The 16210-nt window shown below is 27.1% G+C and overlaps 1 protein-coding gene and 1 long non-coding RNA gene across 4 annotated transcripts in view; one reads left to right on the top strand and one right to left on the bottom strand.

The window, feature by feature from the left end:
* Nucleotides 1-360: 360 nt before the first annotated feature.
* LOC111315049 (transcription factor TCP23-like) lies at nt 361-2026 on the bottom strand. Its single transcript, XM_022916666.2, has one exon. The coding sequence runs from the start codon at nt 1880-1882 to the stop codon at nt 662-664; it is 1221 nt and encodes a 406-aa protein (XP_022772401.2). The 5' UTR covers nt 1883-2026; the 3' UTR covers nt 361-661.
* A 4431-nt stretch (nt 2027-6457) lies between these two features.
* LOC149513112 (uncharacterized) overlaps nt 6458-16210 on the top strand; it is a 37037-nt gene continuing 27284 nt past the window's right edge. The window contains exons 1-3 of one of the 3 annotated variants that reach the window (XR_016330849.1): nt 6458-7019; nt 8331-8467; nt 9910-9953. This is a non-coding gene — a long non-coding RNA (uncharacterized LOC149513112). Of the gene's footprint in view, nt 7020-8330; nt 8534-9909; nt 12466-16210 lie in introns of those variants that run through there. The other 2 variants (XR_016330848.1, XR_016330847.1) reach the window with 2 other exon arrangements.

Below are 16210 nucleotides of genomic sequence, written 5' to 3'. Positions count from 1 at the left end.
CGGATATGCAAACCTAATCCTTTAATATCAAGACATGTGGTGCGCAACGGGCAGCACCTAGGCCTCCAGCCTGCCCTCTTAATTTCCTTGACAAGTTTCCTACTTTCTTGAGGTAATAATGGTTTCAGAATCACCTTGATATCTTTTCTCTCTCTCTCTCTCTCTCCTCTCTCTTTCTCTTTCTCTCTGCCCATTTTACTTATCAATAGTATTTCCTTGTTCTTGTCTTCCATCCTCCTTCCTTTATTGGCTGCATTTCTTTTTCCTAATTGCCCACAAAAAGAGGAAACATTTCTTTTCCTACTTTCTTAATTCTATAAAACGAAGAAAGAATTTGCACCAAACAAACAAATAACCCCATTATGAAAAAAATATATTTTTTCTCTTTCAATTCTTCATATTTTCACACTTCTAGGAGTTGGGAAATGATGGCTTGTGCTAGTTTGATAGGAATTTTTGACACCCGACTGCACACGCATTACATTTCAGCATCCGAGGAACAGAGTTACTAACAATCAACAATCCCAAAAAAGTAAAACAAATACATGCATTTGCACAAAGAAGAGTAAAGAAAGCAATATTGGAACCTGGCTCCAAGAAAACGGCTACTAAAAAAGCAAGAAAAACAGTTGAGAAATGTGATTTGAGTTTGGAAACTTTTTCATTGAGAATCTGTAGCAGGATTTTCATCTCCACTATCACTGCCTTGGGTTTGGTTTTCTTGATGCTGTTGCTCCGAATTCATTCCCAAACCAAATCTATTATTGTCGCTGTAAAGATTAATTCCACTGCCCAGTAACCCCATATTAGTTTCTGTCACTCCTAAACCAAGCTGCTGACCGCCGGTTTGTTGCTGTTGCAATATCATTGAACCAAGCTGAACCGGATTCACCCGACCCCCACCCGAATAATGAGCTGGAAACGTCCACATCTGGGCTTCTGGCGTAGTGGCTGATGCCATGGTACCACCACCTACCGGCAGCATCCAAAATGCATTACCTCCATTGGTGGTGGCGGGTGCAACTGCCCACATAGCTGGAGCCGGCACCAAGTTGGCTGCTCGAAACGAACCGGGTTCTTGGTCTTGCATTCCGGTTCTCTCCGGTTTAGGAGAATTTGCATCTAGACCACCCGTTTCAGCGTTGTGTTGAGATGTTTCCTTGAAAAGATCTTCTCTGAATGGCTTTTTGGTGTAATTCTCGTTAGGATTACTACTTCTCATGGGAGCATCAGGGTTCAGGATTTGAGGGTACAGCTGATGATGAAACCCTAACATGGCAGCGCCAGCAGTATTGTTGCTAAGTCTTCTACTTTCATCTCCATTACTGTTGTAAAAACCTAAAGCACTGTGGAAGGAGAGAGGTGCAGATTTTGATGAAGGAACTGAAATAGAGGAGCCACTGCTGCGAAGTGAAACGTTAAGAGTAGAGAAATTGGCCGGGATGGTGCCAGTTCCTGTGGCAGCTATGATGGCCGGCTCTGCCTGTTGAAGTAGCCATTCAATGGTTTCACCATCAGATTTATGGCCTAATTCTCTGGTTAGTTGGAAGACTCTGGCCGCGCAGAAGGCCGGCATGCGGATGCGGCGGCCGCGACCTTCGACCTTAGTGTGGCGGTCTTTGGTGGGTCTTTTGGCAGCAGGTTTAGGAATGGAAGAAGTGGAGGTTGGGGAAGAAGAGTGAACCCCAATTTGGTTGGAAATGGAGCCCATGAATGGGACATGGGCTGGGGCCTGAACCTGATTAGAGGAGGTCCCATGTGCGCCACCAGCAGCTACAAGTGATTGACTATCAGAAGAGACTAGTTGCAGTGAAGCTTCTTGTTTTTGGCCATGGTGATGGTGGTCACTGCTACTGTTGCTTTTATTGCTCTGTGACTCCATTATTTCTAACTAGGGTTTCCAAAAGATTTCTTGTCTATCAAATTAAACCATCGCAAAAATGAAAACCACACCCTCCTTTTTTTGTTTTTTTAGTTCATATATATATATATTATATATTCTTTTATTTTTGTTTTCCTCACCGTAAAATAAGAAGAAAGAAAATTACAAAAGGCTTGAGAGGTTTTGTTTTTTGGTTGGCCAAAGGTTTATCATGAGTTGTGATCCGAACAACACCACCACTGTTAGTGCGTGGGGATCTTCTTTTCTTCCTTGTGATTGACTGATGTCCTTTGAGAGAGGAGTAGGTGAGAGAAGAACCGACAAAAACAAAGCAAAGCCTAAGAGAATCAGTTAACTTTGTAGCAGTACCCCACTCGTGGGGGCCTCGGCCTAATGGCAAATGGCAATGCCAAAGAATATTGATAAAAACTTGGATCAATACACCAATGAATAACTATAACTCTCAGTGGCATCCAACTATAAATATATATATTATCGTTCACTCTAATTTAAAAGTCTCGTCATTTTATCTAAAAAATGCATTATAAATATTGATTTAAGATTTTAAATATAAAATTACTATTTAATGTAATGACAATCAACCATGCGATAATAACTCATTAACAAAGAAAAAAATAGTTACATCTATAAAAATAACTATAGATAAATTATATTATAATCTTACTTATAATTATTTTTAAAATTTTAATTATTTTTTGTTTTACAATTTTTGAAAATTTAATTACTTTTTGTTTTAAACATTATAAAATATTGTCATATAGTTAATTGATAATATATAATACTTATGTTTATAAATATTAACTATTAAATATATTATAACTAACCTTCGTAAATTTTACACTATAATTTGAGACATTCCAATAACGTTGAAATTTCTTTGTCCGAATTACATTTTTAAAAAATTTGTGTTGCAGTACATGTTGTGATTGGACTTTTGGGTGTGAAATGTTGAAAACTTGAGAAGGGATGACCTTTTTCTTGAGTCTCTCTTTTTTCTTTTTTACTGATTGAATTGTGGTTGATAATGACGACTATGATGACGCTAATGATCAAGTCTAAATATAAATCATGCATATATCTTTTTAGCCCTGTTCCTGCCCCGATAAGTTTCTTTTGTTTTTTTTTTTGGGTGACAGAAGTAACTGGCAATAAGAGACAGTCCTTAAAAGCCAATTCTGTGTACAATTTAGATTAGGTCCCAGAGTCCTTTGCCCCTCACATTTATGCAACTTTTGCAGTAAAACTGTAAAAAAAAAAAAATTCAATCGTGGCATTGAAAGAAAGAATGAAATGACAGAAAAGACAACCCTTAAATACTCTATTGCTACAAAATTCACCCCCAGGGTCCCCTACCTGCTGCTGCCTTACGTACCTCTGCCCCACTTTGTCGCTCCCTTTTCTTTTTTCTTCTTATTGTCTTAACTGTCCATCCATACGTCTTGTCGTTTATAGGAACTTACTCGTGAGTCAATCTAGTCAACACTCAAGTTTTAGTGCCTTCTAATATTTTTTTTCCCTAGTTTAGCATTCAGCAGGAGCTTATTAATCAAAGGGTAACTTTTAATTCTAAGGATCTATATTTATTTTTAAAAAAATAGTTCTTTGAGTTTTGAATTCAAGATTGATGGGTTGAATTTTTTTTCCATGTTTGAGATTTCAATTTAAAATTTATAAATTCAAATCTTTGAATGAAATATATATTATTATATAAAAGTAAATTTTATTGCATCATTCAAATTTTTTATGTAATTTAAAAAAGGAAATGAATAGAGCGATTCACTTGATTTAATTTAAAAAAAAAAACTAAAAAATTTCACTATCCAATTATTTCACACATTTAATTCATTATATCTATTTTTATTTGATAAAAAAGATTTCAAATATCTATCATCCAATTAAATATTTGGATGCTCATGATATGTATCTTTAAACACAAAAACATGAACTAAAAGCGTTTCAATGTATATTTTTGTACCTAAAAGAAGGTATAAAAATGGAAGAAAGGAAATGAGACATTTTCCTCAGTTCCAAACCATGACCATTTCCCTTGTATTTCTGCAATAAACAAGAATACTACTACTAGGTAAAATTTGAGGGAGGGGTGTAAGCTTAAAAACTTGATTTGAATTTAATTAAATTTTAATTGTTAAATTTGAATTTGATTCTAGAAAATTGATTCTTATATTCATTTCAAACTAAATTTTTGTATTCAAACTTTAGTTTGAATTATATATAAAAGTAAAATAATAATTTTTAGTTAAAATAATAAAAATATATATTAAAATATATAATTTTAATTAAATATATAAATTATTCAAATTAAATATTAAAATATTTGAATTTAACTCATTTAATAAATTAAATTATTTAAATTCAATAATATTTGAATTGAATCAGTTTAAATTTTATTTTAATTAAATTTAAATAATTTATAAATATTGGTGTATTATTTACGTTATAGAACCTTACTAGAGGGTAAAAATTGTGAGGGGTGAGCAGGAAGTCTATGGTTGATAGCAAGTACGGTGTACATTCAAGGCACAGCCCAAACAGCTCAACAATGCATCTAATGGAGTAAGACAGCTCATCCCAACCCAAAGCCCCACTACCCCTTTTTTTTCTTTTAATTTCTTTATTACTTTTTTTTGCCATTTTTTTCTAAGAAGATTTAAATAATTTTATATTTGATATATTATCAATAAATAAATTTTATATATTATTAATTAATTAAATGATATTATTTTATTAATAAATAAAATTTTTAAAAATATTAATTTTTATATATTTATTTTAAAAATTAATATTTATTTATTAATGAGATAATATTATTTGATTTATTGATAATATATAAAATTTATATATTAATAATATATCAAATATAAATTTTTTTAAATATTATATAATATCGCAATTACCAAACACCTTTCCCAACTCTTTTTTTTACTCTTAGGAATATAATTAATGTTATTAAAGAATTCACTTAAGCTTAGTTTAGTATGGTTGTTGAAATAAACTTTATGTTTAAAAACTGAGTTTTTATCAAATCACATTGTTAAACAATAAAAAAAATACAAATTTTTTTGCCAAAAAGCATGATTTTCAAGTTCAAACAAAAAATTTATTAAAAGATATTTCTTGCGTAAAAAAATATATTTAAAGTAGAAAATTATTATATTATTAATAATTTTAAATATTTTATTATTCTATGCAGTTTTTATATTTTTTAATTACTCATATTAATTTTTTATAATAATATCATATACTTAAAATTTTTAATCATATTTTTTAAATGCATAATTATTAATTTAAAATTTTTTTTCAATGCAACAATAATGTTAAATTACATAAATTAAAAAAATTCAAAACCCTCGGTCATATATTGATAATCATGTCCATCTAATATTATTAATTTAGGATATGAATGGAAAAAAAATGAGAGTATATCCATGTGCATTGTTCCACACACTCAACTTTTGGTTAATTTTATTCTGCTTTTTATTCATTTTAAATAACATTAGATATGACATAGAGCAAGATTATAAGTTAAAGGTCATATTTGACGTATAAGATAATGAATAAAATAAAATGATAATAATTTTATATTATATTTAATTTATATTTTAAAAAATATAATTATAATAAAAATTATCATCTTCTTATCTCAAAAATAAAAGGGATTATTTTTAATTTATAAGATTAAATTTATATATTTTATTATATTCTTAAAAATTATATAAATAATTTAAATTATATAAAATTTTAAAAAATAATATTAATTAATAAATAAATTTTATTCTAATTTTTATAAATATTAAACATAAAATAAAATAATATCACTTAATTTAATCTTATTTATAATACTATTTTATTTTATTTTATTCTATCCTAATTTTGAGTGAAAAGTGTTGCTTAAAGCTTTGTTCAGAGAGATTTTGCAAAGGACAAAAAAAAAAAAAAAAAAAGAAAAAAAAAGCGTTGTTGGGAGCCTCATCATAATCATGGCTGGACTTGTATCCGCCCTTTTGCAAATTTAAGCTATTGGTCAATGATAGTATCATCCATGGTATTCATTAAAATTTAAATTTAACTAGAACTTGATCTCACTAGACCGACTGTTTCTATATTTTTTTTATTTTTAATATCTTTATTATTGTTTTAATATAAAATAATAAAAATAATACACATAAAATATTAAAAAAAATTATGTTTTTTTAAAATTAAATATATTATTTTATATGTTGTGCTTGTTGTTTTTGTTATTAACTTTTATCATATTAAAACTATTATAAATTTTTTAATTATTTGATCAATTATATTATCAATTTAATTTGTTATAAATTATAATTTTTTGTGAAAACGACAAAAAATAAGAACAATACAAAAATTATAAAAATAATATATTTATTATTATATTTTTTAAGATTTTAATATTTCATTTATTATAAATATAAATGAAAATTTATATTTAAAATTTTTTCTTGCTATTAGATACTTAAATGAAGAATTGTCCCTACTTAATGATAAATCTTTTAACATTATATAATAGTTATCCATAATAGTTATCCCCAGCTTGCCAATTCCTTAATTTGCGATGCAGATCATTAATGTAAATAAAAATAATCAGAAGGGAAATTGAGAAATGTAAAGTGTAAATTAGGTCTTCAGACAGTCTAGAAGCTTCTAGGATACACCATGCTCTTTTTCCTTTCTTCTTTTTTCTCTGTAATTTTTTTTTTTTCACAATCTGTAACAATTCTCTCCATTTCTAATATGGGTTTTGTTTCTTTTCTGGAGGGAACTGTTCAGCTGGCGGGAATGAACCTACTTTCTCATCTCTAACAATTCTGTTTTCATTTCCTTTTTGTTTCAATTATATTTTCTGTAAAACCTCAAAAAAGGGTGTAAAAATCTAAAATTTTGGAAGCTTAAATTGATGGCAAAACCACCGGGGAACCATCAACAAGAAGCGAATCACGCGTCATCTTCTTTCAATGGAGCACACTTGAACCACGAGAATCCTATGCCCAAGAGTTTGGGTTCGAGTATGAGGCATAGCCCTGGTATCCTTGGGTTGGACCTTAGAAGAGCAAGCTATACTTGAAGACGGGTTAAAAAAGTAAGTCTTCTTTTGTCTTTTGGTTGTATGGAGTTTTGGTTTTTTGGTGAAATTCTATTTTGCAAGCTTTTGGACTCTTTATTTTGGATATTGAGTCCTATGAATGTGATTTTTTTTAATTGGATTATTGGTTGAGTTGTGGTGTCTTTGTATTTCTTGGAACTGGTTGGAAATTATAAATAAGGAAATACTTTACATATTACAGTGTTTAAGTTTTTTTGGAACTGATGTTTAAGTCTATAACTGACAGGGAAACAAAAGCGAAGAAATAATTTAGTAGCCAATGAGCAACATATTACAAGTGTTTAAGTTTATAAATGGCAGAGAAAATTCTTCTTGTCTTTTTGAATGTCAGTGATTCTACTTTTCTGAATTCTATTATAGTTTTGTTATAACCATGCTGTTATGAATAACCCGTTGAATTCTTTCCGTGAGGTCATTATTAGCCTAATTTCTTTTTATTTTTTCTTCCTTTTGTTGGCACTGGGATGCATCAATGGTGGTTATTCTAATTCTGTTTGTGTTTGCAAATATAAGATTTTCTATGGCAATTTCTATGGTTTCCTGTGTTATATATATATATGTATGTATGTATATTCCCAATTTACTTATCAATGCTACACCCTTCGTATCGATATGATTCGGATTGTAAATAAGGTGTTTCAAATGCTGTTTGAAAATCTTCAGCTTGTTTAATCTATAAGAATATATAAAAGCAATCCCCATCATCTATTGTAAGTACAGATCAGTAATGTACGAAAGAATAATTTAAAGGGTATTCTTAGGATAGAAAAAGAGTTCAAAAAAGAGATGAGGGGAAAGGGATATACTTGCATCCCCTGCCCCTCTATTTCTTTTTCCCTTTCCCTTTCTTTTTCCCATTGTGTCTTTATTTTTTTCCCTTTCAATCTAATCCCATCTTTGACTTCACCAGTAGCTACCTGATCAAATTTTCCACCAAAATGGGATTAGATTTAAAAATTATTTTTTTTATGCTAGCTATCTCAGCTTTAAAAATTCGGTAGATGGATGCGAGCTTTGTAACCAAGCTTCAACTTTTCACTTAAGAAAGATTTAAAAACTACAAGATTTTGAAATTCTATAGACTAAATGCTCCACCAATGATTTGTTGCTCAAATAGTCAAAACTGTTGGTAATAGTTAAAGATTCCAAGGATCAAAAGCTCACAAATTCTAACAATTTAATTAAAATATAAAATTGTATACATTAATAAATCTTAACATTTAGACTACAGTTATAATTCAAGAAATGATTGGAAATGTATTGAACATTGGTGTTTTTCAATTTCAGGTACATTAGAGTGAATGAATCTGAGCTTTTCTACCTATCCGTTGAACCAGAGGGAAAGCCTAGCCAGGATCCCTTTATGCTTTACTTGATTGGTGGCCCTGGCTGCTTCGCTTTAACTGGATTCTTTTTGCAAACAGGTTTGTCTTTCTTCCCTTCCTTTTGATTAAACTGGAAATATTGTGGATAAATTTAGCTGAATTAATCACTTCACAATAACATTTCTCTACTTGTGCCTTTTTCATTATAGTTATCAATTGCCTTTTAATGTATTTTCTTGGACCAAGGTAAGTTCTGTCATTCTTTTTTCTTTTGATAAAAGGACATTTCATGTCAAATTTTTAACAGAAGTTTAATGCGTATTGCACACAAGGATGTTATAATTTTCTGAAGAAGCTGCAAATTAGAAGAGACACATCCTCTCTGAAAAAATCAAATCTGACATTTCAAATAGTTAATGTTCATGGAACACGTGCTTAAAAATTTTGACCTTTTAAATGGGCCTTTCCATTTAAAAAAAAAAATGATTATAAGTCTTGAATTTTTTTTTCTAAAATATGCCACATGAATTCTTCCAAATATTTATTGGTGGAACTTATTTTCAAATATTATTTACATTAATTGCTTCGAAATAATTAGTTGATTGAGAAAAAACACTTTAATTTTATTCTGCTATGTTCAATATTTGTCCTCTTAACTTTTATGCTTAACAAGACATTTGCACATGTTTCAAATGTGAAAACAAAAAGGTTGTAATCTTACTTTTGGTCTCTCTTCATAATATTGTAACTTCTATTCATGCCTTTTGGTATTTTTTGGATAGGTTGATAAATTTAGTATCTAATTTTAAAATGTTTTAAATACTTGAATCTTCCAAACTATTTAGTATTAGCTTTGGTTAAGGAATAAAGCATTATATATTGTTTTTGTATAATTTAGGTAAATTTAATATTAATTTTTATTAAGTTTTAGCAATTGCTTACATTGTTATTAATTTGAGCTGCATGTTTTTTCTATTAAGCTTCACTTCACTTTTATCATGGCAGTAATTCTTTTTGTTTTTTTTTTTTTTTTGGGATAATTGAACATGACAACTGCTTTTTTATGATTGGTTAAACATATGCAATGTCACTTTCTTCCTTTGAGGTTGCTTCATTGTTATTAAGTAATTTGCATATACTTTTTCTATGACAATTACTTTTCAAATTATATAATGAAATCCCATACATGGTTATTATACTTTCATGTGTTTTAAATTATTCAAACAAAGGGAATGACATAAAAAATAGATATCACAATAAAAAAATCTTTTTTGAAAGCTTAAACAGGAGCGCAACTTAGATTTTTTTCAGTATGTATGCTCTATATCTTAAGATTTTCATTCTTGATTGTTTTTAAGTTTAGATTTTTGTTGTTTTTAATGTTTTCTGTTATTTAGACCAGCAAATAACATGCGGGCATATTTGTTTTCATAATTTGATTCTTCTTGGTTATACTTGATTTATAAGTGTTCTTTAGTTTATATATTTAACATTTTTCTGTATTTAAATTATTTTATTCTGTTTTTATTTTTGCATTGTAGATAAATTCTTTCAAGCATGATAAGGATTTTCTCATTTGTTCAAGGTAATTTCCATTTTTTTCTTTAGCCAATGTGATTTTATTTTTTGCATTCCTATATTTGATTGCCTCCATTAAGAATAAAACTATAAAATTTGAGATTTACAATAATATAATTTGCATATAAATTGTTCCTTTCGAATAACTGCATTTAATTCCCTTAATCAGGAAAATATTATAAAATTTGATATTTAATAATAATATAATTTGCTTAATATGTAAATTGATATGCAATTAAAAAATAAAAATTTTACTTTCTATCAATCATTTGATAAAAATAATGAAAAATCTCTCGCGGGCGGGTTATAATTCTAGTTATTAGTATTATTAAACACTTTGCATCCACTTTAATTCATTCATTACATCAGTTTCAGAGTATTAACTTCTTAAACATCGAAAACAACAATATGGCAAATAGATGTGGATTATTTTATTTTAAGGACGGATGGCAATCTCTCTATTTTTGGGTCAAACCGAAAAGATTATGTTTTCTGGATCCAATACCAGCCTTCATTTTAACAACAACAAATGGCCTTCAATTGCCGTATTAATAACTGTAAGTAAATTAATGACTTTGACAAAAAATTTTTTAAATTACTTACAGGCTTATCTGTAATATATGGTATATAGATACCCATATCATGTTCAGTTGATGTTAAATATTCACTTTTTGCTTTATATGATAAAAAATACATTTATATACAAAAATAAATAATAACACTTTAAAAATTTAAAAATTAAAAATTAAAATGTAATTTTTTTTAAAAAATGAGATGTATGATTAATTTTTTTTTTTTGCACTAAGGATGTTATAATTTAGGTTACATTTTAGTCATTTGTTCATTTTTAACTAATTAATGTAGTTTAATTTATAAAAATATTTAATTGTATTCTTTTAAAAGTAAAAACAAATATTAAACAGCCCAAGAGCTTTCGCGAACAAAAATAAAAGAGATAAAGGATGAAACTTTATCTTTTTGTAGCCAATTTAAGAAATCAAATAAAATCAAATAAGATCAGGTTTATGGTTGTCAAAAGTCCACTTGAATTTAAAATACCCATTTAATTTGTCCAAATCCAACTAATTCAATTTAACAAAGAAATAAATAATCCTAACTTGATTAGAATTCTCATTTAAAATAACCCTTAAGTTGTTATTAATCTTTTTCATTTAGGTGTGATTGGTCATTTGTGTGAATTAATTTCTGTTAAGGTTATCTTAAGCTTAAACTAAAGGTTTTTAAAAGAAATAAGCTTTGGTTTATATAAACAAAACTAAGTTAGGAAGTCGGTTACATGCCAAGAAGGTTTTAGTGCCCCATTACGTCAAAAATTGGTATTTCATTTAATTATATGTTATCTTACTTAAGCTTTAATCGAAGAGGATTTTTATCATACAAATCAATCAATTCCAATCTTTTATTTATTCACACAATATTGTCTTACAAAAATTCTATTAAGAATCAAATCATGCAATCATGCAATCATGCAATCATGTAATCATGCAATCATTCAATCATGTATTCATGTAATAATGTAATAATAAAAAAACCATGCCAAAAATATCATGCAATTAATATAAAATTATACCATGCAATAATATTATATATTAAGTTAAATCATGCAAATATATTAATAATTATGCAAATATAATATATAATCATGCAAATATAATATAAATTATCATACAACTAATTAATTATCATGCAAATATAATATAAATTATCATACAACTAATTAATTATCATGCAAATATATTAATAATCAAACTCATGCAAAAATATATATTATTCATGCAAAATATAAAAAATTAATATTAAAGTTTTTTTCTCATCACTTTAATTTAATCACATAATTAAAAAAAAATAATAAAAATTCAAATCGAAAAATAGAAATAAATTAAGACAAAAAATAAAACAAAAAAAGAAAGAAAGAAAAAACCTGTGATTGGGTTGGGTTTGGCATTGAGTCAGTATGCGGGTCACAAGTTTAAGCACAGGTCAAGATTGGTAAAAATGATGTCATTTCACTCGTGTATAAAGGCCCACAAATCTTTTTTTTTTTTTTTGTCAAAACACCTTTGTTCTTTCTTTCTTTAGGTTCTATTTGCTATAGCTTCTCTCTAAAATTCATTGAGAACTTTAAACGGCCTTTCACCAAATTTTAGAAGTTAGTGTCGAAAAATTCAACCAATCACCAAAAAATTTAAAGAAAACTCAAAATTGCCTGGAAACCCAGAATTCGGTCATTGTTAATACCTTTGGCCATTGTGATACCCATAAAAAAAAATTAAACTTCTACCAGAAAATTCAACTATTCAAGTAAAAAATCCAAAATTTTCCCAAAAAAGAAAACACAAACCTAGAACCCCAGAATCCAATCCAAAAAATAAAGAGCTTTTAAAAATCAAATCAAAACCAAAAATTAAATAGAATCAAGAAATTTAAACTCCCCAAATTTCAAAAACTCTAAGGATCAAATCAAAACACAAGAAAACCAATTCCTATAACCTAAAATTAAAAACCCATTAAATTTCAATGTTTTGATTGCTTTGAATTGCTAATTACTTACTGCTTTTTATTTTCATTTTTTTTGTTGTGTATGAATAGCTTGTTTATATAGGAATTAAATCTCTTTGAATTTGGAAATTTCTAACTTTTACCAAATTTAGGGCTTCTTTTGTGTTAGCTTTTTAGGTGAGATAGTAATCCAAGAAGGGATAAATTAGATTTCTTCAAATACTTTTCAAATAATGATTTCAAAACAATTGAATGAAGAGTTAAAACACTAAACTTCATAATGAAAAATATGTTGCAAATAACAACAATTAATAAGTCTAGAAACAATTATAGATAACAATAAATGTAAAGAATGTAAAGATGGAAATATCTAGAGGTTTGGTCTTTATCTTTAAGGCACTTAAGTCTTATCTCTTGGTTGTCATCACCAAGGCTTCAATCCACTAATTGAAGAAAGATTATAAACTCTAGTTTTTTTTCTTAAGGCTTAGATAGCAACCAAACATTATTTACTTTTTAGGCTAAGTAGTAATCTTTTAATCTCACAAATACTAGAAGATACCTCACCTTTTAATTACAAACTAGCACACCTCTCAAAAGCTAAGTGCTTGTCTAATGAAATACAAGGATATTGATGAATTAATACAACAAAGATGGCTTGGATACAACAAATATGAAATTTTGGCTCCAAAACTCTTGATTTATTTTAGAGAATGAAAATACGACTTGTCAGTGCTTGCTTTCTTGTTTCTTCAATCTTTCTGGTGTGTTGGAATATCCAATTTATAGAGGAATTGAGGAACTAGCCATTGGAGAAGCTTGGAAAATGAAAACACATGAGCTTTTCCTTTGAAACTAATCGTTAGAGCTTGTTTGGGACGAAGAGATCGATTGATTTTGATAGAGGTTCGATTGGTTTTTGAATTTCACTTAATTTTTGACCATTACAGTTGATAGGATTGATTGGTTTTGGAACCCAATCGATTGGGTCAGTCAGAGTTTGGATACTAAATGATTTTGGATGAATAGTGTCACTGATTGTCTTTTATTTTGCACTCTACTCACTAATTTAATTATATCTTAATTTATATAACTTCAAATCAAAACCGTTTGAAGATTTAGAAATTAGACTTAAAAGGTTTTTTATCCATTAAAATTCATCATCTAATTTATTGTATTCGAATTATAGTAAATTTTTAAAACTATTCATTGTATAGTTTCTAGACAACTGCATAAAATCTAGTAAAAATTTAAAATTTTTCTTAAAAAATTTAGATTTAGATTTTGTTTAATCCATTAGAAAGTAGATTTAAAGAGCTTTTCAAACATATAAAATTTAAATATTAAAACTTTGTGAATTAATACAAAAAATAAAACAAGTTTAATGTTGGAAAATTTTGTTTTTATAAAATATTTTTTTTAAGTTAATTTATTTCTCAAAATTATTATTATCAAAATTGTATCGAGTCTAAAATGAAAATTTTTACTTTAAAAACAACAATTCGACTTTCATTTAAGCTTAAATAGATAATGTTTAAAGATAATTTTGATTTGAAAAATAAGAAAACATAAAGAAATGTTTGTTTACACTTTGAAAATCATATTATTTATTTAGTATTAAAATAATAAAACTTAAAAACACGTATTAAATAAATATTTTTCAAAATCTTGATCAAGCTTTTTTTGCTTAATATTTTGTCATTTCAAAATAAAGATCAATTTAAGGTTAATAATCTTTTCTTTTTTGATATGATAAAATTTAAAGATAAATTTGCTTTATGAAAATTTTTTTTTAATATATTTAAGATTTTTGATAAGCATTTTGAAAAGCTCTTCTAAAACTTTGCATGGCAAAACTCTCTTTCAATCAATGCATTTTAATCTAACATAACTTAACAAACATATGTTAGTCAAATATATCAAATAAGTGCAATAAAACATATGCATGTCATGCACAAGTAAATTTATCCATATAATATTTTTTTCATATTTTTGTTATAGTAAAAAGACATGAGCATATTAATGAGCAAGTAAACATAAAGAGGCATTATTAACAAAATTATTTATGAAAGATTTTTCTCTCGTTTTATTTAAGTTCTTTATACCAAATGTGAAAAGTCTTATAGCAATTGCTATAAGCATACAAGAAGAAATATCCATAAACTTTTTTTTTTGTCATAGCAAAAGAAAGAGAGATTAATTTAAGTATGGGATGAAATGCTTGATATCAATAATATTAAGAGTATTTTAAATGCATGTAATCAAGTGTAATATACACGATGAAGTTTATATATGTATTTAAGTACAAAAGTATAAGTGTATCCAATTTAAACGTTATAGCACAAAATCATTCATTTAACTTAGCCGTATGAAATTTATTAGCAAAAAGAAAATAAATGATATGAAACTTACTTATAAATCATGTTATCATAAGATGTGTTTAGAACCTAAAATGTCAATAGCAATTAAGTATAAATTCAAACAAATACATTCAAGCTCATATCAATAGTTAAAGATATGTTATCACAAAGCATATCAATTGTTATCACAAAAAAAATCAAGCAAAATTGTATTCTAAGACTTCTCATCCTTTTTAAAATAAGAATTAATCAATTTAAGATACACACAATTTTTACAGGAAAGGTACAAGTTATATCAAGGATAGGTACATAAAGAAGTATCTATGAAAGTTAAAAATTTTTTTAATAATTTTGATTCAATTGTTAACAATTTTTAGCTATTTTGTTCACAAACTTTCAAGGGTCACTATATTTCAAGCATATGAAAAGTTCAATCCATACATGCATAATAGCATTTTTTTCATGAGCATATCTTCTCCAAAACAAATATTCAACCATTATGTTATAGCAAAGAATTATACAAGCATGATTTTTCAAACATAATGAACACATGCCGTAGCAAAAAAATAATGAAAGCATAATTATTCAAATATATTCTTATTTATTTTAATGCATAGTAATGAACTTAATCTAAATATATGCAAGTGTCTAAATATATATTTCAATCAAAATCATACAAGCATATGCAAAAATATTTCAAATAACATGTAACAATATACCAATAAGGATGTAAACATTTGAAGATATTGTGGTATATGCTATTTTAATAATCTTAATCAATGAACATATTGTTCAAAGAAATCAATAATTTTAACTCATATCTATGTTTAAGGATTCATGCATTGATCAAATATTCATGTATTAAAATTATCAATCTCATCAAAACAATTAAGAACTAGCATGAATATTAATCAAAATGAATTAATCAATCTAAGCTTTTAACAATGTTAAAACAATATCTATCAAGTGGTTTGGTGATTAATTTGTGTCATGTGTTCATATGTTTTAGCATAATATCTTATTTTTACACGCAATAAAAGCAAGCGTGTATGGATATATAGTATAAAGTCAAGACAATTACCTTCATCTTTATCAAGCTATATTGATGTACTCATTTGGTTTTAAGTTTTTCATTCCAAATGTTTTGGGTAAATTTTTGATGTATTTGGGCTTGATTGATGAAAATATTTTATTTACTATACTTGAAACTTCAAAAAGAATATTGACTTATTCATGCTCTTTTTAAGTTCTCCTAGCATAAATTTAGAAAATTTCTTGACAAAAGATTTTCATTAGAAGCATCAAGAAAATCAATTGATAAAAATTATATTAATTGTTACAAAATGAATTTCATATTCTAAGTCATTATAGGCAAAAGAAAATT

Source organism: Durio zibethinus, chromosome 20, assembly GCF_047325235.1.
Source record: "Durio zibethinus cultivar Kanyao isolate XHJ-2024 chromosome 20, ASM4732523v1, whole genome shotgun sequence".
Classification (NCBI taxonomy): Eukaryota; Viridiplantae; Streptophyta; class Magnoliopsida; order Malvales; family Malvaceae; genus Durio; species Durio zibethinus.
This window is presented reverse-complemented; position numbering and strand designations above follow the sequence as displayed.